The sequence below is a fragment of the Vulpes lagopus genome, chromosome 10 (assembly GCF_018345385.1).
Source record: "Vulpes lagopus strain Blue_001 chromosome 10, ASM1834538v1, whole genome shotgun sequence".
Lineage (NCBI taxonomy): Eukaryota > Metazoa > Chordata > Mammalia > Carnivora > Canidae > Vulpes > Vulpes lagopus.
Window position 1 is genome coordinate 58611561 of NC_054833.1, and position 24172 is coordinate 58635732.

At 57.1% G+C, this 24172-nt stretch overlaps 2 protein-coding genes across 4 annotated transcripts; one reads left to right on the forward strand and one right to left on the reverse strand.

The window, feature by feature from the left end:
* The first annotated feature begins 8924 nt into the window (after positions 1-8924).
* Positions 8925-14681, forward strand: SLC2A4 (solute carrier family 2 member 4). The gene is made up of 11 exons (XM_041772039.1): positions 8925-9201; positions 10525-10641; positions 10746-10918; positions 11007-11131; positions 11244-11359; positions 11453-11615; positions 11699-11886; positions 12049-12153; positions 12262-12363; positions 13032-13235; positions 13651-14681. Exons 1-11 carry the CDS (start codon positions 9169-9171, stop codon positions 13855-13857), a joined length of 1533 nt encoding a protein of 510 aa, XP_041627973.1. The 5' UTR covers positions 8925-9168; the 3' UTR covers positions 13858-14681.
* A 263-nt stretch (positions 14682-14944) lies between these two features.
* Positions 14945-20847, reverse strand: YBX2 (Y-box binding protein 2). 3 transcript variants are annotated; one of them, XM_041772042.1, is made up of 9 exons: positions 20473-20847; positions 19814-19877; positions 18385-18418; positions 17455-17544; positions 16786-17070; positions 16506-16609; positions 16088-16256; positions 15735-15819; positions 14945-15599 (listed from the first exon to the last, which is right to left on the reverse strand). In XM_041772042.1, exons 1-8 carry the CDS (start codon positions 20747-20749, stop codon positions 15769-15771), a joined length of 1074 nt encoding a protein of 357 aa, XP_041627976.1. In that variant the 5' UTR covers positions 20750-20847; the 3' UTR covers positions 14945-15599; positions 15735-15768. The 3 variants fall into 3 exon arrangements, with proteins under 3 accessions (XP_041627976.1, XP_041627975.1, XP_041627974.1); XM_041772041.1 differs by having other exon boundaries at positions 16088-16271; XM_041772040.1 differs by having other exon boundaries at positions 16088-16292.
* Between the last annotated feature and the right edge of the window lie 3325 nt (positions 20848-24172).

Genomic DNA, 24172 nt, shown 5'->3' on the forward strand with positions numbered 1-24172 from the left:
ATAAGAACTTTTAGCAAACAAAGATTAGAAAGGAAATTTGTATACCTGATAAAGAAGTATTAGACTCATCTCTTTTATTTTTGGTAAAAGGACAAAGAAGGTCACTGTTATCCCTTTTGTTTGGACAAAGTCCCAGAGGTCTTGACCAATAATACAGGGAAATAGGGATGCCTCATGGGGCTCAGGGCATGATCCTGGGGTCCTGGGACCAAGTCCGGCATCTGGCTCCCTGTGAGGAGCCCACTTCTCCCTCTGCCTGTGTCTCTGTGTCTCTCATGGCTAAATAAATAAATTCTTTTCAAAAAAAAAATAAATTTTTTTGAAAAGTTAAAAAAAATTTTTTAAATATCTCAATAGGGGATACCTGGGTGTCTCAGCAGCTTGGCACCTGCCTTTGGCCCAGGGCGCAATCCTAGAATCCCAGGATAGAGTCCCAGATCGGGCTCCCTGCATGGAGCCTGCTTCTCCCTCCGCCTGTGTCTCTGCCTCTCTCTCTCTCTCTCTCACTATCATAAATAAATAAATAAATCTTTAAAAAAAAATAATATATATATATATATATATATATATATATATATATATCTCAATAACTTTACCCTCAAATTTGTATGGAGCAGTAAGAGACCACAAATGGTGAATAACCATTGAAAAGAAAGAGTAACAAGAAAGGTCTTGGGCTTCCAGAAATTTAAACTTGCTACAAAGCATCATGAAAAATGACAACAATAACACTGTGTAGTATTCATGCAAGAAAGGAAGGATACACCAGTGGAACACAGTAGGAGTTCAGAGGTAGACACTTTATCAGAATTTGTGGTAAATGTGGCTCAGTAAGAGAAAAATAAATTGGATCCCTAGCACACAAAACAAGGAAGCACTCTAGATGGATTTAAAAGACCCAAATACAGGCATGCCCAGCTGGCTCTGTTGGCAGAGTATGCAACTCTTCTTCTTCTTCTTCTTCTTTTTTTTTTTTTTTTTAGAGATTTTATTTATTTATTCATGAGACACATAGAGAGAGGCAGAGACACAGGCAGAGGGAGAAGCAGGCTCCCTGTGGGGAGCCCGATGCAGGACTCAAACCCTGGACCCCGGGGTCACTACCTGAGCTGAAGGCAGATGTTCGACCACTGAGCCACCCAGGCATCCAAGAATATGGAACTCACGATCTTGATCTTGGGATGGTGAGTTCGAGACCCACGTGTAGCCTAATGGTTACTTAAAAATAAGTAAGTAAATAAATAAATAAATATCACCTGAATATGAAGACTAAAACTGCAGAGTTGTTGAAATAAAATGCAAAAGTAGAATAGTTTTGTGGTACAGAGATGGAACAAAACATTTGCAAATTTTCCAAATCACAAACCATAAGGGGAAAATCTATTATTTAAGGATTTATATTGAAGTTCACCAAAGAATAATTAAGGGGCAGATGACAGAATGAGAGAAAATATTTGCAAAGACCAAATCTGACGAAGGACAGATGTCATTTTTTAAAAGATCTTATTTATTCATTTGAGATAGAGAGAGAGAGACACAGCATGAGCAGTAGGAGATGCAGAGGGAGAGAGGGAAGCAGGCTCCCTGATGAGCCCCACATGAGACTCAGTCCCAGGACCCAGAGACCATAACCTGAGCTAAAGGCAGATACTTAACCATCTGAGCATCCCCTGATGTCATTTTTAAAAAACTTTTTGCCAGTCACAAGAAAAATACTCCCAAGACTGCAGCCCCAGTGGCCCAGCGGTTTAGCGCCGCCTTCAGCCCAGAGCGTGATCCCGGAGACCTGGGATCGAGTCCCACATCGGGGTCCCTGCATAGAGCCTGCTTCTTCCTCTGCCTGTGTCTCTGCCTCTCTTCCTCTCTCTCTCTCTCTCTCTCTCTCTCTCTCTCTCTCTGTCTCTCATGAATAAATAGATAGAATCTTAAAAAACAAAAAACTCCCAAGAGAAAAGGAGCAGAGTATACAACAAGGACATTTACAAGAGAAGAAAGCCAGGATGCTAAAAAGTGTTTCAACAGATTTTCCAAACCATGAGTTACCAGATGAAACTGCAGTAAGACATATCTTTCATCCATTGAACTGAGAAATATTACAAATCCAAAGAAATTTTCATTTATTGTATTAAAATATCATACTCCATTCTGGTATTTATTTATTTATTTATTTATTCATTCATTCATTCATTCATTCATTCATTTATTCATTTATAAAGATTTTATTTATTTAACCACCAGAGGGAGACAGAACACAAGCAGGGGGAGCAGCAGAGGGAGAGGGAGAGGGAGAAGCAGGCTCCCTACAGAGCAGGGAGCCCCATGTAGGGGCTTGATCCCAGAACCTCAGGACCATGACATGAGCCAGAAGGCAGACGCCCAAGCAACTGAGCCACCCAGGATCCCTTATTTTATTTCTTTAATTTTACTTATTTTAGTTTTTGATAGCATGTGAGCAGTGAGGGGCAGACAGAGAGAGAGAACCTTAAGTAGACTGCATGCCCAGCAGGGAACAAGATGTGGGGCTGATTTCATGACCCCTGAGATCATGGCCTGAGCCTAAATCAAGAGTCAGAACCTTTTTTTTTTTTTTTTTAAGATTTGATTTATTTATTCATGAGAGACACACAGAGAGATGCAGAGACACAGGCAGAGGGAGAAGCAGACTCCACGCAGGGAGCCCAATGCGGGACCTGATCCCAGGACCCCAGGATCACACCCTGAGCCAAAGGCAGGCGCCAAACCGCTGAGCCACCCAGGGATCCCCAAGAGTCAGAAACTTAACCGACTGAGCCACCCAGGCCCCCCCATTCTGACTTTTAAAGGCCTTACCATCCCAAGTGTTAGTGAGAGTGTGAAGAAGCGGAAATTCTCACACCTTGCTGAGGGGAATGTAAAATGGTACAACCACTTTGGAAAACAGGTTCATACAAATTTACAGATATGTCTGTAATATAATCTAGTTGTTCTAGTTCTTTTCCAAGAGTAATGCAAGCACAGTGTCCATACAAAGACTTGTACCTGAATGGTCCTGGCAGTTTTATCCATAGGAGCCTACAACTGGAAGTGACCCAAATGACAGCAACAGGTGAATGGGTAACCAGACTGGCTACTATTGATAATTGAATCAATAATCTTCAGGAATAAAAAGGAATGAACTCTTGATACACACAACCACACATATGAATCTCAAAATAAATCCATAAAGTGAAAGAGGCCAGACAACGCTTGGTTTCGGCTCAAGTCATGATCTCAGGGTGGTGGGATGGAGCCCAAGATTGAGATCAGCTCCACACTCCATGGGTAGTCTGCTGCGATTTCTCTCTCCCCCCGCCCCTCCCCTTACTCGTGCTCTTGTTCTCTCTAAAATAAATAACTTTTTTAAAAAGAGAGAGTAAATTCTGTATGTTTCCATTTGCATGAAATTCCAGAAAATGCAAAGTGTTCTGTAAGGACAGCACTGGCTGCTTAGGGTGGGGTGCAAGGGCAGTAAGGAGGGATTACAGAGAGATACAAGGAAACTTGCAGGGGGAAGATGAATATGCTCATTCTCTTGATGACAATTCCATGGGTGTAGACATCTGTCAAAACTTACCAAATTGTACATTTGAACACATGTGGAGTTTATTGTTTGTCAACACCTCAATAAAGCTGTTCACACACACACACACACACACACACACACACACACACACACCCTTATTCAGGGACGCCTGGTTGGCTTTGTAGTTGAGCATCTGCCTTCAGCTCAGGTCATGACCCTGGAGTCCTGGGATCGAGTCCCGCATCAGGCTCCCCGCAGTGAGCCTGCTTCTCCTTCTGCCTGTGTCTCTGCCTCTCTCTCTGTGTGTCTCATGAATAAATAAATACAATCTTAAAACAAAACAAAACAAAAAAAACTTATTCAGTTCAATGTCCTCTAAATCCCTATGAGTGTTACATTATTCACCTTCTCATTTTAAGGATAAGATAAATAAGGCAGAGAGCTCAGGAAACTTTCCCAAGGGCACAGTAAGTGCCCCAGCAGGTGCTCAAACTCAGGCTGTGGGAGCCCAGACCATACTCTTCCCTCTGCTGCTTCAGGCCTGTTGCTGAGAGTCCGCAGTGGCAGCAGGATACTGTCGCCTGCTGACGGATGTGGAGACAGGGACAGTCATTCTTCAGAGCAAGCTGGTAGTACTGAGTCAAATTAGGTATAAGTATGCCCTATGACTCAGAAATTCCACTTGTGGAGACAGACAGAGATAATAATAGACATGCGCATAGGCAGAGATGGATCTCCCAAAGAAGTTCTCATAGGAGCCCATAACAAACCTTGTATGGAATGCGTGTTCCCACATCCTGTGTCACAGGTGGGAGACTGCAGGGGATGCGACGTGGGTGCTCACAGTGGGGATTGCAAGCAACTGAAACGTGGAGTGAATGATGCCGTGGGGTACCGTGCAACGAATTCGATAGTCACCAAGCACGGCTGAGGTTTTATTTTTTTATTTATTTTATTTATTTTTTTTTTACGGCTGAGGTTTTAAAACCACAGTGCTTACTGACAGTAAGGAGGACCAGAATGAAACATATGATGCTATTTACATAAATTAGAAATAGTTGCTAACAAAACACCTGATTTTTAAAAAAATATTTATTTATTTGAAGGGGGAGAGAGGGTGAGTGTGAGTTGAGGGCAGGTGACAGAGGGAGGGAGAATCCCAAGCAGACTCCCTGCTGAGCGGGGGAGCCAGAGGTGGGGCTCGATCCCATGACCCTGAGATCATGACTTGAGCTGAAATCAAGAGTTGGACGCTTAATGTACTGAATCACCCATGTGCCCAAAACAAACGATGTTTTTTGCAAGAGCTCAAACAAAAACAAGCATGATGTGCATTGAGTTGGTTGCCTTTTGCAGGAGATCAAGTGGGAAATGGGTACGGAAATTTTTAAAAATAGGCTTTTTTACTTTGGGGTTTTTTGTATTTTTTATTTTTTTAAAGATTTTATTTATTTATTCATGATAGACACAGAGGGGGAGAGAGAGAGAGAGAGAGGGGCAGAGACACAGGCAGAGGGAGAAGCAGGCTCCTCACCAGAAGCCTCGATCCTGGAACTCCGGATCATGCCCTGAGCCAAAGGCACTCAACCACTGAGCAACCCAGGTGTCCCTGTTTTTGTTTAAGTAAGCTCTATGCCCAATGTGAGGCTTGAACTCACAACCCTGAGATTAAGAGTTACCTGCTCCACTGACTGAGACAGCCCAGAACCCCAAAAGAGAATGCCTTTTATTTTAATTTATTTATGATAGTCACAGAGAGAGAGAGAGGCAGAGGGAGAAGCAGGCTCCATGCACCGGGAGCCCAACGTGGGATTCGATCCCGGGTCTCCAGGATCACGCCCTGGGCTAAAGGCAGGCACCAAACCGCTGGGCCACCCAGGGATCCCCGAGAATCTCTTTTAAAATAAAAATAAGGGGATCCCTGGGTGGCGCAGTGGTTTAGCGCCTGCCTTTGGCCCAGGGCACGATCCTGGAGACCCGGGATCGAATCCCACGTTGGGCTCCCGGTGCATGGAGCCTGCTTCTCCCTCTGCCTGTGTCTCTGCCTCTGTGTGTGTGTGTGTGTGTGTGTGTGTGTGTGTGTGTGTGTGTGTGTGACTATCATAAATACATTTTTAAAAAATTTAAAAAATAAAACAAAATAAAATAAAAATAAGGGGCAGCCCCGGTAGCTCAGCGGTTTAGCGCCACCTACAGCCCAGGGCGTGATCCTGGAGACCCCGGATGAGTCCCACGTCAGGCTTCCTGCATGGAGCTTGCTTCTCCCTCTGCCTGTGTCTCTGCCTCTCTCTCTTTCCTCTCTGTGTATTCTCATGAATAAATAAATAAAATAAAAATAAGGGGGATGCCTGGGTGGTTCAGTCAGTTAAGCATCTGCCTTCAGCTCAGATCATGATCTCAGGGTCCCAGGATTGGCCTTGCGTTGGGCTTGCTGCTTGACGGGGAGTCTACTCATCCCTCTCGCTTTGCCCCCCCCCCCCCCGTTGTGTGCTCTCCCTCAAATGAATAAGATCTTACCAATAAATAAATAAAATAAAATAAGACACAGGTCAGAGAACACAATGCCCAAAGAACTGTGTCGTGAATTCGATCCTCTGCAGATAAGACCCTGATCTAGAGACAACACGAGGCAGAGACAAGGAGGGCAGCGGCATTGCTGGAGTCCAGAAGCAAGGTCGCCCTACAGGACCTGGAAGCAAAGTGGGCCTGTGGAGTAGGAGCCGGAGCCAGTGTGCCTGTAGGGGTCCCCCGCTTTGCTGCCCGCCACCCCCCCCCCCCCCGCCGGCCCCTGCCAATCTCTTACCTGCCTTGAGCAGAAGGCAGTGGTCCCAGGAGCTTGGCAGACAAAAGCCCAAGGGGATGAGGCCACCCCCCGCCCCCCGGGGCAGAAGGCAGAGTTTAGGAAGGGCTGCAGCTGGTTCCATTGAATGAGCCAAGGATCACTCGGCAAGATCCACACCCCCGGACCCCAGGCAAGGTCCTCACCTCACCACCCCTCCCTGCCCTGCATCCTGTGCCTCTCCTTCCCTTCCCATCTTCTATCAGCACCCTCGCTCCCACCTTCCAGGCCATTCTTCCTCCTCCCTGCCAGCTCTCCTGCTCTCTCTCATTTCCTCTTCTACTTCCCCATCACTTCCAAACTACCCTATCTATCTACTTCTAGCTCTGACTTACTTTCTTTGATTCTACTTTTCTGGGGGTGGGGTGGGGAAGGGGTTAAACCCCTAGAAGGGTCGTTGTGTGATCACCCCCCAACCTGCTCTCTTGGCTGTAAGGACCAGACCCCTCATTTCATCCATTCAGCATTTGCTAGGTGCCAACTGCTAGGCTGGGTGCTGGGTCCATAGCGGTAAACAAAGTGACCTTCTCTCAAGGCTGTCCTATTGGAAAGAAATGGTGACACTCTACTACACTGGGGACACATGGTTTGCTTTTTTCTTCTTTCCTTTCTTCTTTCTTTACTTTCTTTCTTTTCTTTCTCTTTCTTTCTTTCTTTCTTTCTTTCTTTCTTTCTTTCTTTCTTTCTTCCTTTCTCCTGGAGGAAGCCAACAAAGATTTCACAAAGGGCATGAGCATGTTTTGAAGGGTGAATAGGAGTCCTCCAGTATTCCAGCCTGAGGCTTTTGTCCATCAGAGGCACTATGCCATCTCTCTTTGTCCAAGAGAGAGATGGCATAGTGTGTTCTGGGTATAAGGAGTTAGGTGTTGAGTAGAACTAGAAGGTGAGGCAGAGATAGGACAAGGAAGGCAGGAGGCTTTGGTCACTCTGAAAAGGGGTTTGAACTGGTTTTGGGGGTGTTTTTTCTAAAAAAAAAATTTATTGATTTATTCATGAGAGACACACAGAGAGAGGCAGAGGCACAGGCAGAGGGAGAAGCAGGCTCCCTGAGGGGAGCCCAATATGGGACTCGATCCCAGGACCCCAGGGTCATGCCCTGAGCCAAAAACAGATGCTCAACCTCTGAGCCCCCCAGGCGCCCCAATGGGTTTGAACTTGACAGTAGGGGCAGCAAAGAACCATTGACTTTTGGGGCGAGAGTGATGAGGTTGAACTTTTTTTTACATTGAACTCAGCCCTCCTCCTAAGGGGAAGGAAGGAGCAGGGGGTCATGGTGGTCTGGATCCAAGTGGCAGCCGTACAGGTGGAGAAAATCAGATGAACGTGAGCTTAGGAGGTCAGCACGCCGATGCGGTTAACAACTGGATAAGGGTGGGGATGGGGGGCAGGGGTGGAAGAGGAGAGGAGTGGAGCTCGACCTCCAGTATTCTCACAGGAGCGACAGGGTGGCCAATGGGACATCCACCGGTGTGAGGACGCTAAGGAGGAGGAACAGTTTCGCACGTGCGGCGCACGCGAGCTGCCGGGTGCAGGTGGCAGCCCAACCCTGGGATCCCGAGCTCCAGATGGAGCACGTAGGGGAGCCTTGCCGGGGAGGACCCGGGAGGGATGCCTCCCCTCACCCTACGACTCTGCCCTCATCCGCGGCGGATCTGCGCTCTCCCTCCAGGTGGCACCACAGTCCCGCGCTTCGGAGGCCGGTTGGCCGCCCCAGGCGCTGCGCTCCGCTCAGGACGCGCCAACTCTTAGGTCGCGCCCTCCTCGCTGCAGGCTCAGACCCGGAGCGGCCTCCAGAGAGCGTGTCTAAGTGGTCCACGCGGCCAGCACGTTCGAGGCAGCTCGGGGACCTCAGGCTGGTGACGTGGTTGGTGTGAGCAGCGGCCTCTCGGGCCGCCCCCAGGAACCAGCGTGGGGAACGCGTGTAAGGGAAGGGACAGACGGGCAGGGCCCGGAGCACGGACACACGAAGGGAGGACCACCGAGCCCAGACGCCCAAGACGCTGGGAACGGAATCTCTTGTGCCCCGGGGCCAGCCCCGCGTGGGAAGCGTGTCTCGGACCCTTTAAGGCTCCGTCGCCCTGCCCTCCCCCGCCCGGGGACAGGCCGGGACACCCGGGACCTGACATTTGGCGTCTCCCAACGTGGGAGCTAAAAATAGCTGCGGGGGGTTACTCCAGGCCAGTGCTCCCCTGCCACCTCGCGCGAATCTTCCCGGGGCCGGCGGACCTGCCGCATCCCCTCCTCTCTGACCCCGCGCCCCCCCAGACCCCGTGCCTGACCTTCTAGGGGCCTCCGCAGGCCCGAGCCCCTGTGCACTCGAGGTGGGGCGGGGCCTCCTGGGTCCCGAGACCCCTGTCCCCAAACTTCGCCGCGGGAGGCGGCCCGGCGCGCGCAGGGCGTGTCTTCCCGGGATCTCTGGGGAGGCGTGGCCTCGAGGGCGGGCCCGCTCCTCCCGGTGCTAAATTTCCAAACCCCGAGAGCGGGGAGGGGCGTGGCTTCCTGGGGTGTGCGGGCTCCTGGCCAATGGGTGTTGCGAAGGGCGTGGCCCGTGGGGGCAGCGGGGGCTCTTCGGGTCTCTCCCCCCAGCCGGGTTCCGCCAGATCCCCCGGAGCCCTGCCGCTCTCTGGATCCTTGGCCCGCGACAGTGGGTCCCGCCAGGCTCGCCCTCCGCACGCCGCTCCAGGACGCCCGGCGCCCCCGCGCCCTTTGCCCGCCAGGCCCGGGCCGCCGACCTCGCAGTCGCCTCCCTGTTAACCGCGGTCCCTGCGCATCGGGTCCCTAAGACAAGATGCCGTCGGGCTTCCAGCAGATCGGCTCGGAAGTAGGGTTCAGCACGCGGGGGCGGGACGGGGGCACAGGGCCACTTTTCTCGGGCTGGGGTCGTCGCTGGGGTCAGCTAGGGGGCGGTCCCTGCGCAGGCGCGGGGGGCAGGGGGGGATGGGGGCCTGGCTATTTATACCCGGGCTGGACAACCCGTGACTGTGCGATTCCAATCCTTCGAAGAGGCTGAGTGGGTCTGGGGGGGCCGTCCGTGGTCACGGGCAGCCGCGGGATTCCCCAAATCCAGGGCTCGCCCCCTTCTCCAGTGTGGGGCACACGGGGATCGGGGACACTCTGCCCCCTGGATCCGGCTGCAGAAAGCAGGTCCAGGACACTCTTGTGCCCCTGGAGCTGCCCGTGTGTCCCAGCTCGCGGGAAGTTTTTCGAGGAGCGGAGGCACCCGTGGGCCCCCACCCCCACCCCTGGCGGTCCTCCAGGACACTGAACTTTCCCTTGGCCCCACGGTTGGTGGAGGGGCTGAGGGGAGTGGCAGCCCCCACCCCCACCCCCCAGCTCAGGTTTCCGCTTGGAGACAGTCTGTGCCGCCAGCAAGCGGCCACCGCCGCCACCGCCCCCATCCCCTGGGCACCGGCGCTCCCGGGGCAGAAGCCCCCCCCCCCCCACCTCCGCGCCCTGCGTCGTCGGAGCCTGGAGGGGGAAGGGAGGCCGGGGCGGAGACACGGGAGGCCACCCCAAGGGCTGAATGCGGGGAGGAATGACCGCGATGTCCTTTTCGGAAAGAAGTACCTCTCTTGAGTCTGTTGGGGGCCTCCGGTGGCGCGCTGAGTGAAGCCCAGAGGGGAGGAAAGAAGACTGACGCCCCCACAATAAGGCACTGGCAGGTTTAGGAATCGAGTGCCATCAGGAATACACTTAGCATTGGGTTTTGATTTTTCTCACTTGCACAGACATCTACACAAAGCAGGCAATACCGCCCACCCCTACCTCCTCCCTTAACACAGAGGAAACCTAGCTCCAGAGCTGGGAAGTGACTTGGCCAAGGTCACACAAATCTGAACTCCAGTCTTAAGGCCAAGCCAGCCCCCAAGGTCACCTAGAAATGGTGAGGCCAAGGCCCTCAAAGATTTCCCAGCTTGCTGGACTCAGACATCCAGTTTCCCCTTCAAGCCTGGTTACTGGGTGCTTCCGGCTCCTGTTTACACTGAGATCCTTGCTCGATTCCTAATATGGTCCAGTTTCCCTCACCCAACGTGTTGGATGGAACCCAGCATCTTCAGGCTCTGGCTGGGCCCAGGCCCCTGGGATGGAGGAAAGAAATCTTGATTCCGTGTGACCTGCCTCCTCTCTGCTTCTGACCCCCCAGGATGGGGAGCCCCCTCAGCAGCGAGTCACTGGGACCCTGGTCCTTGCCGTGTTCTCTGCTGTGCTCGGCTCCCTGCAGTTTGGCTATAACATCGGAGTCATTAATGCGCCACAGAAGGTGAGGGGCTTGCGGCTGGCACAGTGGGCTGGGGACAGCAGGGGACAGCAGACAGGGATGTCCCTGTAAGTGTTCACTGCTCCGTGTCTCCCCACCTCCGCCAGGTGATTGAACAGAGCTACAATGAGACATGGCTGGGGAGGCAGGGGCCCGAGGGGCCCAGCTCCATTCCACCGGGCACCCTCACCACTCTCTGGGCTCTCTCAGTGGCCATCTTTTCTGTGGGTGGCATGATCTCCTCCTTCCTCATTGGCATCATCTCTCAGTGGCTGGGAAGGTATGGGGCTGGCAGGTGAGGGTGGGCCGGGCAGGAGGGGGGCTGCTGCATGGCACCCGAACTCTCCCACTCGCTCTTTGCCTCTCAGGAAGAGGGCAATGCTGGTCAACAACGTCCTGGCGGTGCTGGGGGGTGCCCTCATGGGCCTGGCCCATGCTGCTGCCTCCTACGAGATGCTCATTCTTGGGCGGTTCCTCATTGGCGCCTACTCAGGTACCGACGGGCAGCATGGCCCTGCCCAGCATCCCGCTGTCCTCCACCAGCACTGAGCTTGGGGGTGGGAGTGGCCAGCTGCCCACAGCCCTCTCTTCTTCCCTCTGCTCAGGGCTCACATCTGGGCTGGTGCCCATGTACGTGGGGGAGATCGCCCCCACTCACCTGCGGGGCGCCTTGGGGACACTCAACCAACTGGCCATCGTCATTGGCATTCTGATCGCCCAGGTGACTGGGCCTGGCCTTCTGGGTGGCTAGGCAGGGGGTTGAGTAGGGCTCGGGGCTGAGTGGCCTGCCCTCTTTCCCATGCTTCTCCCACAGGTGCTGGGCTTAGAGTCCATGCTGGGCACTACCACCCTATGGCCACTCCTCCTGGGCATCACAGTGCTGCCTGCCCTCCTGCAGCTGGTCCTGCTGCCCTTCTGCCCAGAGAGCCCTCGCTACCTCTACATAATCCGGAACCTAGAGGGGCCCGCCAGAAAGAGTGAGCTTCCACCCCATCTTGCAAGCTCCTGTCCTGCCTGGCGCCCTCTCTGTCCTCTCAGCCCTGACTCTCCTCCCCTGCAGGTCTGAAGCGCCTGACCGGCTGGGCTGATGTATCTGGGGTACTGGCTGAGCTGAAGGAGGAGAAGCGGAAGCTGGAGCGGGAGCGGCCCCTGTCCCTGCTACAGCTCCTGGGCAGCCGCACCCACCGGCAGCCTCTGGTCATCGCCGTTGTGCTGCAGCTGAGCCAGCAGCTGTCAGGCATCAATGCCGTATGTAGGCGGCAGCCTCGGGGTGGGGCAGGGGTGGGGGGACGGCCCCAAAGATGGGGAAAAGGCAGCAAGCCTCCTCTGTCCAGAGTCGGGGTCAGTGGGGCTTGTTGTGGCTGCAAGGAAGGGACGTGCCCACCATCCCCTCTCCTTCTCCCCCCATAGGTTTTCTATTATTCAACCAGCATCTTCGAGACGGCAGGGGTAGGGCAGCCAGCCTATGCGACCATAGGAGCTGGTGTGGTCAACACAGTCTTCACCTTGGTCTCGGTAACTGCTGACACCCACTGTTGGCTCCACATCCCCTGGCTGCCCCTCCCAGTCCCTCCCACTTCCTGTGCCCTGGAGGCCCCTGCCAAGCCCTGACTTTCCCTGCAGGTGTTCCTGGTCGAGCGGGCTGGCCGTCGGACACTCCATCTCCTGGGCCTGGCAGGAATGTGTGGCTGTGCCATCTTGATGACCATAGCCCTGCTTCTGCTGGTGAGGCCTGGGGAGCGGGAAGGGACCAAAGGCCCAACCCATGGGAACTACCCCAAGAGGCTGTGTCCTTGGAATATGCCTTTGATCCTGGGGCTGGCCTGTGTGCTCCCGAGGGTCCCAGGCTGCACTTCTTGCCCCCTCTAGGAGAAAGCTCTAGCACACTTCTGGCAGCCAGGAAGGAGATCCAGTGTCCAGTCTCAGAAACAATCATTCCTAAGGACCCAACTTCATTTTATTTTAAAGATTTGATTGATTCATTCATGAGAGAGACAGAGAGAGAGGCAGAGCCACAGGCAGAGGGAGAAGGAGGCTCCATGCGGGGAGCCCGATGCGGGACTCAATCCTTGTGAGGGACACAACCTGAGCCAAAGGCAGACGCTCAACCACTGAGCCCCCTGGGCGCCCCTGGGACCCAATTTTAGAACCAAGAGAGCACTGACCATCCTAACATCCAAGAGGGTGTTAACATTGCCTGTGCCCCGAGGAGGGCAATAGGGCAGCCAGCTGAGGGTCAACACTCAGAACTGGTCATTGAAAGGCCTGCTGTCACCTAGGGTGGCAGGCTCCTCTGTGAGCTGCTGGGAGGGGTTTTCAGGTCTCTGCACTGAGGGCAACTTAAGATCCAGAGAGACATGACATGAAGTCCTTTCCCTCCCTGCCTGCCCCAGGAGCGGCTTCCAGCCATGAGCTACGTCTCCATTGTGGCCATCTTTGGCTTTGTGGCCTTCTTTGAGATTGGCCCGGGCCCCATTCCCTGGTTCATCGTGGCCGAGCTGTTCAGCCAGGGCCCCCGCCCAGCCGCCATGGCCGTGGCTGGCTTCTCCAACTGGACAAGCAACTTCATCATTGGCATGGGTTTCCAGTATGTCGCGGTAGGTGCCCTGGCCCGTGTCCCCCACTCCCACCCCATAGGCCAGAGGGCAGCAAGTCACAGCCAGCCCACTTGCTTTCCCCACTCCTGTCTGGGGATCACTTTGGTGGGCCCTGTGGACCCTGAAAACCACCTGCTCGACCACTATGGAAAGAGGGAAGGGGGCTAAAGTATGTGGGCTACTGAGAGAGGGGTGTTCAAGACCCACTGTGCCAGAACGGACCAGAATTACCGGCTGCACACTTGTACTGCGGAGGGCTACTGCTCTCAGGCCAGGGGAGGGTGATACCTTTCTTCCCTTGTTCCTGGGGTCTCCCTTGCCCCACAGAGGAGCCATCTGCCTGTGGAGATGTCTATGGAGTCCCCCTGCTGCCAGGACCTCCCTTCCTCAACACCTCTTTTTCCACCTGTCCCAGGAGGCCATGGGGCCCTATGTCTTCCTTCTGTTCGCGGTTCTCCTGCTCGCCTTCTTCATCTTCACCTTCCTAAAAGTGCCTGAAACCCGAGGCCGGACTTTTGACCAGATCTCGGCTGACTTCCGCCGGACACCGTCTCTTCTAGAGCAGGAGGTGAAGCCCAGCACGGAACTCGATTACTTAGGACCTGACGACGAGAATGACTGAGGGGCCAGGGCAGGGGTGGGAGGGCTATGCTCTCGTTCCCCCCCCCCCGGCCCCCCACCGGAGACCTCTCCTATGCAGCACTTTCGCCCTCTCTTCCCTGTTACTTCCTGATTGAACTGGGAAGCCGGAGGGAAGGGTGGTCTCAGCACCCCCTCATTCCCCTCGTGTGACTCTTGGATTATTTATGTGTCATGGTTAGGCTGTGGCCATCAGGGTGGACCACTCTGGCCACTCATCCCCTTCCTCCTCTGTAGCCCACCCCACCCACACCCGGCCTCAGCTCCAGAATATTCTCGCCCCTTGCTAGAGAAGGGGGCTGCAGGGAGGAGAGGCCTTAGGGCCGACTCTTTGGTCAGGGAGCAGGACTGGTGAAGACAGCTTCCTGCCACCTTGGGCTCCTCCTACTTTCTGGCACTTTCTCTGAATTCTTGCCACATAGACTCTGGGTGAAGGGGGTCCCGTCTTGACCCCTGACAGGCCGTACCCTCCCAAGGCCTCAGTTCACTCCTCCTGGCAGGCTTAGCCCTCTCGCTCAACTGGAGGGCCATATGCCCACGCAAGGAGAGAGGACCTGCTCCCCCAGGCCGCAGAGGGGGAGCCCCGCTCTTGTCCCCTCACCCCTCCTGAAGGGTGTGCAGCCCGCAAGCTTTTGACCAACTAAGGGAAAGGAGGATTTGAAAGGCTGCCTGTAAACACGGGGTAGGAGGAGCCTTCAGATATTTTTGTATATGTTTGCAAAAGGGGTGGGGAGAAGAAACCAAAGGTCTGTTGTACTAAATGTATATATATATGTATAGATGGATATATAAAATCACTGTACGTGATGGCATCCTGCTGTGAGGCACCCAGGAGGGGCTGAATGGACCACAGCGTCTCTCCCCACCTGCCAAAGAAGCCTCTGGATGTGCTCACTCTGCCCCACTTATGCTTCTAGTCAGCCCCCCTTTTTATTTTTTTCAGTCCCCCCTTTTTAAACTAAGCTCCACACTCAATGTGGGGCCTGAACACATGACCCTAAGATTGAGAGTCGACCCCAAGATCAAGAGTCGCGTGTTCCACCAACTGACCAGCTGGGTGCCCCTGATCATTGCTTTTGTTAAAACAGTAAATGCTCAGTAAGTTTAGCCCCAAGTGGCAGAAGCTGCCCTGGGCACGTTCCAGAACCCTCCTTCTGCAGAGGAAAGGTCAGCCCCAGGTTTCAGCTGGGAGAAGTGAATCTCACAGCCCAGAGCTGCAGACCTAGAGACACCCTGGCCCTGCCTCCTGCCCCCCACCACTGCGCCCCATCCTCTGCCACCCCCTTCAGCAGGGAGTTACCCACAATTCTCCACAGAGAAGAGGCAGAGACCAAGACCACGGGGAAAGCCTGTTTTTTGTTTTTACTGGAGGCTCAGGTGGCACATGACAGTTCATAAAATGGCTTCAGAGGTAGGGGCTGGGGTTGGGGGGGGGAGGAGACAAAAAATAAACTGGGATGGGAAAGAAAACAACCAGGAGGAGGTAAGAGCTGGCTGGTTCCTTCTCAGCCTGATTTAGGGGAGGGAGCTGGTGCCTCTGAACAATAGGATGGATCCCTTCCTTCACCCCTTGGTAGGGGAGAGAGAAAAAGCAAAAGGCTGTTGCTTCGGCCCTCCTGAGTCTCAAGGAAAAGGGGAAAACCGGTGTTCTGATGTCATGAATTCTGGGAAGGGGGAGGGGGTGCTGGGTCGGGTAGAGGGCAGCTGGAAAAACTGGCAGATAACCTGAGAGAGAGAAGGACATGGACTAATGTGACTGGAGGACCCCGGCCCCTGTGTGCCCCAGGCTCCCAGCCTGTGACCCCTCCCTGCACCCCAGGGCCCCCCTCTGCTGAGCCCGCCCCAGGCACAGCAACTCACCAGATGGTAGCTCTGGGGGTCCTTCATGTTGGAGTCACTCCAGTATGGTGCGGGGGGGGTCCCCACTGTTGATGGGGGCCAAGGTCTGGAGAGAAGGGGGGCAGTCACCTGAGACCCTCTCGTTCTTGACACCCCCCAACTTCAGTGTTCTCCCACCTTTTTCCTCCCATTCCTCCCTAGTTCACATTCACAACTGGGGCCGTGACTCCAGGGAGAGCGAGAGGGGTGTCTGGGGGTGGGGGGGCGCCTGCTAGATGTGGTGGACCGGGCCACCTGGCTCACTGGTGTGTATGTGTGGGGAACAGGCAGGGCCTTTACTCCTACTCCCCAGTCCTAGCAGCCCAGGCCCTCACCTCTGGGGCTGTGGACTGCCTGGGTCCAGGGGGCTGCTGCTGCTGCCGCCGCCGTTGGAAGTACGGACGGTTTCGTGGGCGCTGGGGCTCAGGCCGGGAACCATCAGTGGGGCCTTGGCTGGGCTTGGTCTCACCATCCCCACCTTCCGTGGTAGGCTGTTGGGGTGGCCTGGGGCGGAAAGGCCTGGGAGACAAGTGGGGGACCCTGGAGGGGGCAGGGAGCCCGTGTGTTCCATCTCCCTCCCAGGGCTTCCCGGGCAGAGGGGGCCTGGCCTGCTCTCCGTCTCCCTGGGCACCTAAGCAGCCACCACTGAGCTGCCCAGGCCCCTGCCACTGCCACCAAGACTTGCTATGCCCCCTCCCACTGGGACCAGTCCTGGAAGGCAAGGGGAAGCTGGGCCCAGAAAGGGGGTCTCACCTTCGGTACCTAGGCCGGAACCTGGAAGGGGGGACCCGCTCATCTACTTGCTGTTGGTCTCCTTCCAATGGAGCGGTCTCTTTGGGCTCTACCCCGTCGGTGCCCTAGGAACACACGAGACCTGGGGGAGCTGGGGCAACACCCGTCGCCAAGGATCCCAGCCTCGGGGACCCATCCTGACCCTCCTCCCCTTCTTCGGGAGCCCCAGAGGTCTCTGTCCTCACGGATGCCCCCTCCCTCCCCAGGTGTGCTAGCAGCTTCTGCGCCCCAGGACTCCCACCTCTATAGGCTGCTGCTGGTTGAGGGGCCGAGGGCCTCGCACAAAGCGCCGGCGGTAGAAGAAGGGAGGTGGGCGCCGCCGCCTGGGCCTCTGCCCAGAGTCCTCAGCTCGCTCCCCCTCGCTGCCTGGTTCTGTCCCACCTGATGGAGCCTCTGCCACCATGGGTGGCGGGGCAGCTGGACGGGGCCGGGGGATGAATCGGCGGAACCTGCGACGATTGGGGGCATAGCGGCTGCCCTTCACTGGCACGCCCCCAGGCCCAGTTACATTGGCAGCTTCTGCACCCTGGGGAGAAAGTAGGTGGGGAGGACTGTGAGTGCCCACTCAGCCACACACACCTCCCCAAACCTGCTTCCCCTTCTTCCAACCAAGGCCCCCATTCAGTTCCTCCTCAGCTGCTGTCTCCTGGCCTCCTCCAGGGGACTTTCCAGGAGGGTAGCTGCTGCCACTGGACCCTTGTGGACTCAGGACCCTTAGGGGACATGGCACGTGGAGAACAGACTGGGAGTGCTTGGTGCATGACAAAGAAACCCAAACGTCATCAAGTGACCAGAGGGACTCAGTCCTTAGGACACCAGGGTGGGGAAGGCAGTGCTGTCCTCCCATGGCCTGGGCTGACTGGCCCAAGGAAGGGGGTTCTGGGGGGGGGCTATCTCCGGCAGCCCGAACCTTCTCTCCCTCCACGACATCAAACTCCACCGTCTCCCCATCTCCGACGCTGCGCAGGAACTTCCTGGGATTGTTCCTCTTAATGGCCGTCTGGCAGAGGAAAGGCGAGGAGAAAGGTGAGGGCAGGGAGCCCGGAGCCTCCCTCACCCCTGCTGGGTCCGCCACCCTGCTCCATTCGGTTCACCAGCGACGATCCCTGCGGCCCAGCCCGAGGGTGAGGGTGGAGGCGGGCCAAGTTTAGTAGGGGATAAGCCAAGACCCAGGAGGCACCTCCCAGCATTGGTGCCCCGAGCCCGGTCCCCAGAACACACTCCCTCCTCCCTTTACCCCTCAGAGGCTCTGAAGAGGGAGACCAGAGACAGGAACTCAGCGAAACAAAAGGCAGAGACAGTCTTAAGTTGCAAAGCCGGCAAAACGCACCATGCTGCTTACCTCAGAGCTTCTGCCACCAGAGTGGTGGTTCTCACCCCGGGGCCTGCATCAGCATCACCTGGAGAGCTCGTTAGAACAGATTGCTGGGCTCCGCCCCAAGTTGGCCTGAGCCAGCAGGTCTGGGGTGGGGCCTGAGAGTTTGCACGACAGGTGATGCTGCTGCCGCTGGGGACACCGCACCCAAGTATCTCTAGCCTGTGTCGGCTCCCTCCGCATGCTGCCTAGGACTCATCCTTGTGTTACCAGGTCCCAGTGTAGGTAGTGAGCATGCCACGGCCAGAGGGCAACAAGTTCATTCCTCACAGACACAACCTGACACAAGTGGGGCCAATGGTGGGGAATACAGGATGGAGGGGGAGGGGAAGCCATTTCTCCTGGCCATGCTGTCGTGAGGGGGAAGAGCAGGAAACCGCTGTGTGCTGCTAAGGATTACAGCAAAGACCTTCAGAGAGAGGGTGGGTTCCCTCCACACCCTCCCCAAACCAACCTAGCTCTTACCTGGTGAACAAAGACATCCTCCTTGGTGTCATTCCTGCAGAACAGGGGGCTGATTACGGGGTGCTCTTGGTGAGGCCTCCCAGCCCGGCCCTAAAAGCAGCAGGCCCACCCTCACCAGCCTCCCCTGACTCCTTGGGGGTAGACGGGGCCCAGAGTGACAAGAGCCAGAGACTGGTGAGAAGTATACCAAAAACCTCAGCGAAAGCCCTGAGCTCCCTAAGGGTGGAGGACAGGCAAAGTCACCTTGAAGAAGTCGGGGAAGTTCTGCACCTGCTGAGGACTCGCCCTTCTGCCCCTGGGGCACCTTAGAGCCTGGCAGTGCTCAGTCTAACCGTTCCAGGCCGACACCCCTCTGTCCCACCCCCCACCATGGCTGCAAAATCCCTCTTCAGCCCTTCCCTTCTGCAGTCAGGAAAGGGGGATAAAGAGCAGCCTGGATAGGGGTGCAGAACAAGTCTGAGAATGGGACAAGTTGGCACGATCCTGCTCGGAACTCCGCCAGGACTTGCTTCTCACCCTCAGCCCGGAGGTGAGCCCCAGGGGCAGGCCCCGCGCTCAACAAACCGAGAGACTGAGGGTGAGAAAGAGTATTGGGCCATTCTCTATCATGACTTGCTCGTTACCCCACTTGATCCCAGCACCCCATGGCAGGGGTGGGGGGATGGGAAGGTTTTCCTTCAGAATGTCCCAGGAGCCCTCAGCTTCCAGAATTAGAGAGGGATCCTTCCCTAGATCAAATGTTCCAGCTTTAAAGCACTTGGAGCTGCACAAAGGTCAGGCTGCTAAGAGGGAACCAGGGCCTCCCAGGAGGGCTGGGCCAGGCCGGCGGCATGGGGAAGGGCCCACTGGGGGAGCCCTGGCTCTGCTCAGAATCTGCCACTACAGCCCCTCCCAGTAGTGATGGGGGTGGGGGGATTGGGGCTGCCCAGCTGAAGGGAACCGGTAGGGCGGCAGGGCTGGCTTCCTTCCCCAACAGCCACCCCCCTCACCAGCCCACAGCCCTGTCAGGTGGGGGGATTCAAATAAGCCAGCAGCCCTCTAAGGGAGATGAGTCAGGGGAGTGCTCCTCCAGCCGCCCCAAACAGGAAATGAGGGAGGATTCCAGCCCAGAGCCCTGAGGCGCAGACAGCAGGTACATTCTGCCCCAAAGGTGAAGCAAACTAAACCACAAGGTGAGACAGGCAAGCCAGGCGGCTCCGAGCCAGGTTTGCCAAGTTCCTAGATCATTAACTCTCTGCTGCCCTCAGAGATGTGGAGGAGGCTCATCTTGCCCCCATTTGTGCGGCGGTTAAATACTTTGAATCAGCATCAGCTGGACATTGCAACCATGTGCCTCAGCAGGGGTAGAGAGGAGGTGGGGAAGGTGTCCAGTCCCACGGGCCAGATTGGAAGACACCCCTGCCACTCCCTCCCTGGGTTTCTAAGATACCTGTTGATGAATCCGTAACCATTCCGGACGTTGAACCATTTGACAGTGCCCAGGACTTGGATTGCTGCCAGGCAGAGATGCAGTGGGGGCAGTAAGGTGGGGGGAAGAGATGGGGTTGGGCTCAGTTTGGAAACACTCCAAATGGAATCTACCTCCCTTTACCTATTAAGCTTAACTTCAAGCCACCGGGTTTCACCCAGTGGCTAGCTTTAAGGCATTCTGATCTCAGGTCCACCAAACGGAGGCGCCCACACAGAGGGGGCTCAGGCTTTCGAGACCTTTCCAACTCTAAGTCACATTTCTCCTGAGCTACAAAGCCCAGCCCTTCACCTAGAACCAGGTACTCACCCGGCCCACCGGTTCCTGCCCTCCCAAAGAAAGGGTTCCCAGTGCACCTGCTTCCCAGGCTGGGATTCGGCTGGGACTAGACCGAGCCTCCCGCCGCAGGGGGCGTGCCCAGGGCACCAGTCGGGAAGGCACGGCAGGATTGCCCACCAGGGGAACCCACTCTGGTCAGCCGCCCCCTGGCCCAGCTAGTCCTTTGAGCCTCGGGCGCCAGGCCAGCCTCTGGCGGCTTCCTGCATCGCGTGGGCTCCACGACGCCCCTCCCCCAGCCCGTCGACCCCGTAGAGCCGCTCTGGCACGCGCCCTCCCCTCACCCAGCACCGGCTTGTCCGCCTGACTCCGGGCCGGGGGCGCGGGGGTCCCCGAGGCTGCCGTCGCCGGGTTGCCAGGGGTGCGGGGACCCAGCGCCGAGGGGGTCCCAGCAGCGGGGCCCGAGGCGGCTCCGACCCCGCCGCCGCCCGCCCCGCTGCCTGCTTTCTGTGGCTCCCCCGCGGGCACCGGCACCACCACCGCTACCACCCCTGCCGCCGTCGCGGGCACCGTCGCCGCGGGGGCCGCTGTCGCCACCGCTGCCGCCTCCGCCTCGCTCATCCCGCCGGGTCCGGTACCGGCCCCCGCCGCCGCCTCCGCCTCCTCCGCCGCCGCCACCGCCACCGCCACCGCCCCGGCCCCTCCCCCCGGCTCGCGAACCCGCCGCCCGGCTCGGTCCTCGCGCCCCGAGCCTCGCCCGCACGCCGCCAGCCGGCCTCCGGCCGAGGCCAATAGCAACCCGCAGCCGCGGCGCGCGCAGGCCCCGCCTCCCGGCCACGGGCCAATTGGAGAGGAGCAGCTCCCCCGGCGCGCACACCGGCCACGCCTCCCGGACTTCGCGCGGAGGCCAAGGCCCCCGGCTCACCGCCCCGTAAGTACACCTGGGCCCCGCCCCTCGGCTGTCACGTGACAGCGTCCGGCACAGCCCATTGGCCGGCGGCCCTTCGCCCCTCCCCCTCCCCCCCTCTCCACCGGCCGCGGGAAATCAAACGGGCTGGTCGCGCCCCAACCGCCACCTGGCTGCTGCGCGCAGGGCGGGGCGGGGGGCGCAGCTCCAGGGTTGCCCCTGACGACCCAGGAGGGGGCTAGGGCCGACCGTCTCGGCTCCGGCTGCGGTCGGCCCCGTTCCTCTCTGCCCTCGCCCTCCAGACGGCGGGTGCCCGCACGCCGCCTGTCCCCGGGGTACCCGCACGCCCCAGCCGCGTACCCGCCCGCGCCGCACAAGGATGACTGCCCAGCTCGTAGCTGTGCTCCCTTTTGCATCAGAGGTAGAATCCACGGAGCAAAATGCACGACTCCGTTGATCCGTGCGGCCGACACCGCGGTCAAACAGAGCTCCCCTCGACCCCTTCCAGGCACCCCAACATCCCCGCGGACCCCGACGGTTTCTGGGTGCCGGTCGCCCCGTCCGGCTCCCGGGCCGTTCCCTCCACCTTCCATCTTTTCCCCCAAGCGGCCAGGCTCTGCGGCCTCTGGGCCTTTGCAGGGGCACTGTCCTCCCCCTGGAACGCGCCTCTGTGCTTCTCCGGGCGGCCTCCTCTCTGGCACATCATCCTTTATTCTTCTCTTTCCGTGCTTGAACATCTGAGCGCCTCCTGCACCTGCCCGTTTATTCTCCCCCCGCACCGCCTTGGCCCCGTGACGCCGAACCGCACGGCTGTAAGAACTTGTCGGCGGCGCGCCTGACGCCCGCAGCGGCCACTCACTGTTTTTTGGAGAAATACATGGCCCCCATCCTGCAGACGGGAAGACTGAGGCCTGGGAGAGGCTCTCCCCAGGTGCCTCGGGAGCCCCGCGGGCTCGCCCAAAGCTGCATTCTCCCTCCGGGCTGCAGAGGTCGCTCCTTCCGAGGGTCGCCCCCTCTTCGGCCCCGCGACCTGGACGGCGCGCGCGTATTTTTAGCCGGGCCTCTGCGCGCCAGCAGGCCTTGTGCCCGCACGCGCCCCGGTCCCGGGGGCCGCTCTTCCTCGGCTGCCGCGGCCAATCCCGGTGCCCGCGCGCCCTCTGCCGGCCGCGCCCGGAGGCACCGGCTCCACCACCCCCCCCCAGTCCCCCGCGGTGTCGCCACCTGCTCCCCCGCCCGCCCCAGCCCTGCGGCCCTTCCCGAGGCCACTGTCCTCTGTCCCAGCGCCTTGGGCAGCGCGGACACAAAAGGCAGGGGATAGGTAAGAAAACGACTAAGTCGCAAGGCAAGGCCGGGATGGACGCAGAGAGGACCACCCCTCCCTTGGGCTAAGGACCCATGCACCTGTGTCCAGCCAGGAGCCCGAGGAGTGCAGAAGCGGGAGGGCAGGGCCGGGCGAGGCAAGCGGGAGCCACGGCGAGGGGACCGGGCGGCAGAGGGAGCACGCAGGAGGTGCAGAGGGCGCGGACTGGTTAACCGAACTGTGAGATGAGAGGAAGTCCCCAGGAAGGGTGAGCCCTGTCTATGATAGGGGTAAAAAGATGTCAAGAGGACCTCCCTGCCCGTCGTGGGGCAATGAGGGACAAGCGCCCTGCGACAGCGCAGAGGCAGGAAACAGTGACGTGCTGTCTATATCCACGGACAGGAATTATCAGATGCCCCAGCGACAAGCAGTCAATGTGCCTGTTCAGTTGGAGGGTTTGCAGGTGTGATTTCCCAGTGATTTAAATATGTTTCAGGGCTAGAACTAGCAAGGGCTCCTGGCCATTCTAGCCAAAAGACTATTTCCTCTGTCACTGCCTCCCCGTTAGCTCCTGTCCACCTAAGTTCACCGTCTTGCTGGACTTGCTCACCGTTTTACTTATTTATTTTTAAGATTTGATTTATTTATTCTTGAGAGACACAGAGAGAGAGGGGGACACAAGTAGAGGGAGAAGCAGGCTCCCTGCGGGGAGCCTGATGTGGGACTCGATGCCAGGACCCCAGGGTCACACCCTTGAGCCAAAGGCAGATGCTCAACCGCTGAGCCCCCCAGGCACCCCATGCTCCCTGTTTTAAAAATTAATACATTAAAGCAAAAGCCCTCCCTCCTTAAATGTTGTCCTTTGCAGCTCTATCAAAGAAACACCAGACTTCCTGAAAGCAGTCTTTAGGGTGGTGTCTACTTCCTCTTGTGTCTTTTGTACCCCACCACCCCAGATCTGGTGTCCGCCCCCCAGCTGTCTTCAGCAGTGGTCCACGAGCCCTTGCTGATGGGGGCAGTCATTGCCTGGCATCTGCTTCTCTTTCTACTCAGTCGGGACAAGTGTTCCTGCTGTGGCTCCCACCATGCCCTCAGGCCTCTCCTTTTGTGGCTCATCCTCTTCCACCAGCCTCAGTCCTTTCTGGACTGTCTTCTCCTGCCACCAGGTCATTCTATTCCTAGTTTGGGCGGCCACCTGCTCCTGAGGACTCTGAAGCTAGTGTGCCCAGCCCCTCCCACCTCCTAGCAGACTCAGAGCCCACTCACTCTAGCTGGTCACCCCCCTCTCCACGCAGGCTTCTGACCCTGGAGGAACCCGCCTGTAAACTCCTCATTCGCCTCCCTCCCACCACTGCTCCCTGAGCCAGTGCCCACACAGGATGGTTCTCTGGGGCCCATCACTCACTTGCAGGAGGCCCCCTGGTCACCCAGGTGTGGCACCACAAAGGTGACACTGTGTGGTATCACCCAAATGGAGACCCTTGAGATTTAAGATACTCCAAATGACCTCTACCTCGCCCCCCGACACACACACCTTCTCCTCATGGCCCAAACCAGAGTTTACATCTTCTCTCCTCCAGCACCTGCTCTGTCTTCTCAGCTGCTGCCAAGAGTCCGCGGACCTACAGCCTTCACCTCATCTCCTGATGGCCCTTGAGTGGCTGTTCCAGCTTTCCAAGCTCTGCAGGCACTGCCAAATCCTTGACCTTTCCTCTACCCTCTGCCTCCGTGTCCCATCTGCTGCCTCTGATATTACTTACCACCTCCTCGAAACCTCCTCCTTGTCTTGTGGGTGGTGGTGGTTGTGGGTTTTTTTTTTAACCAGATGGTAACAAGA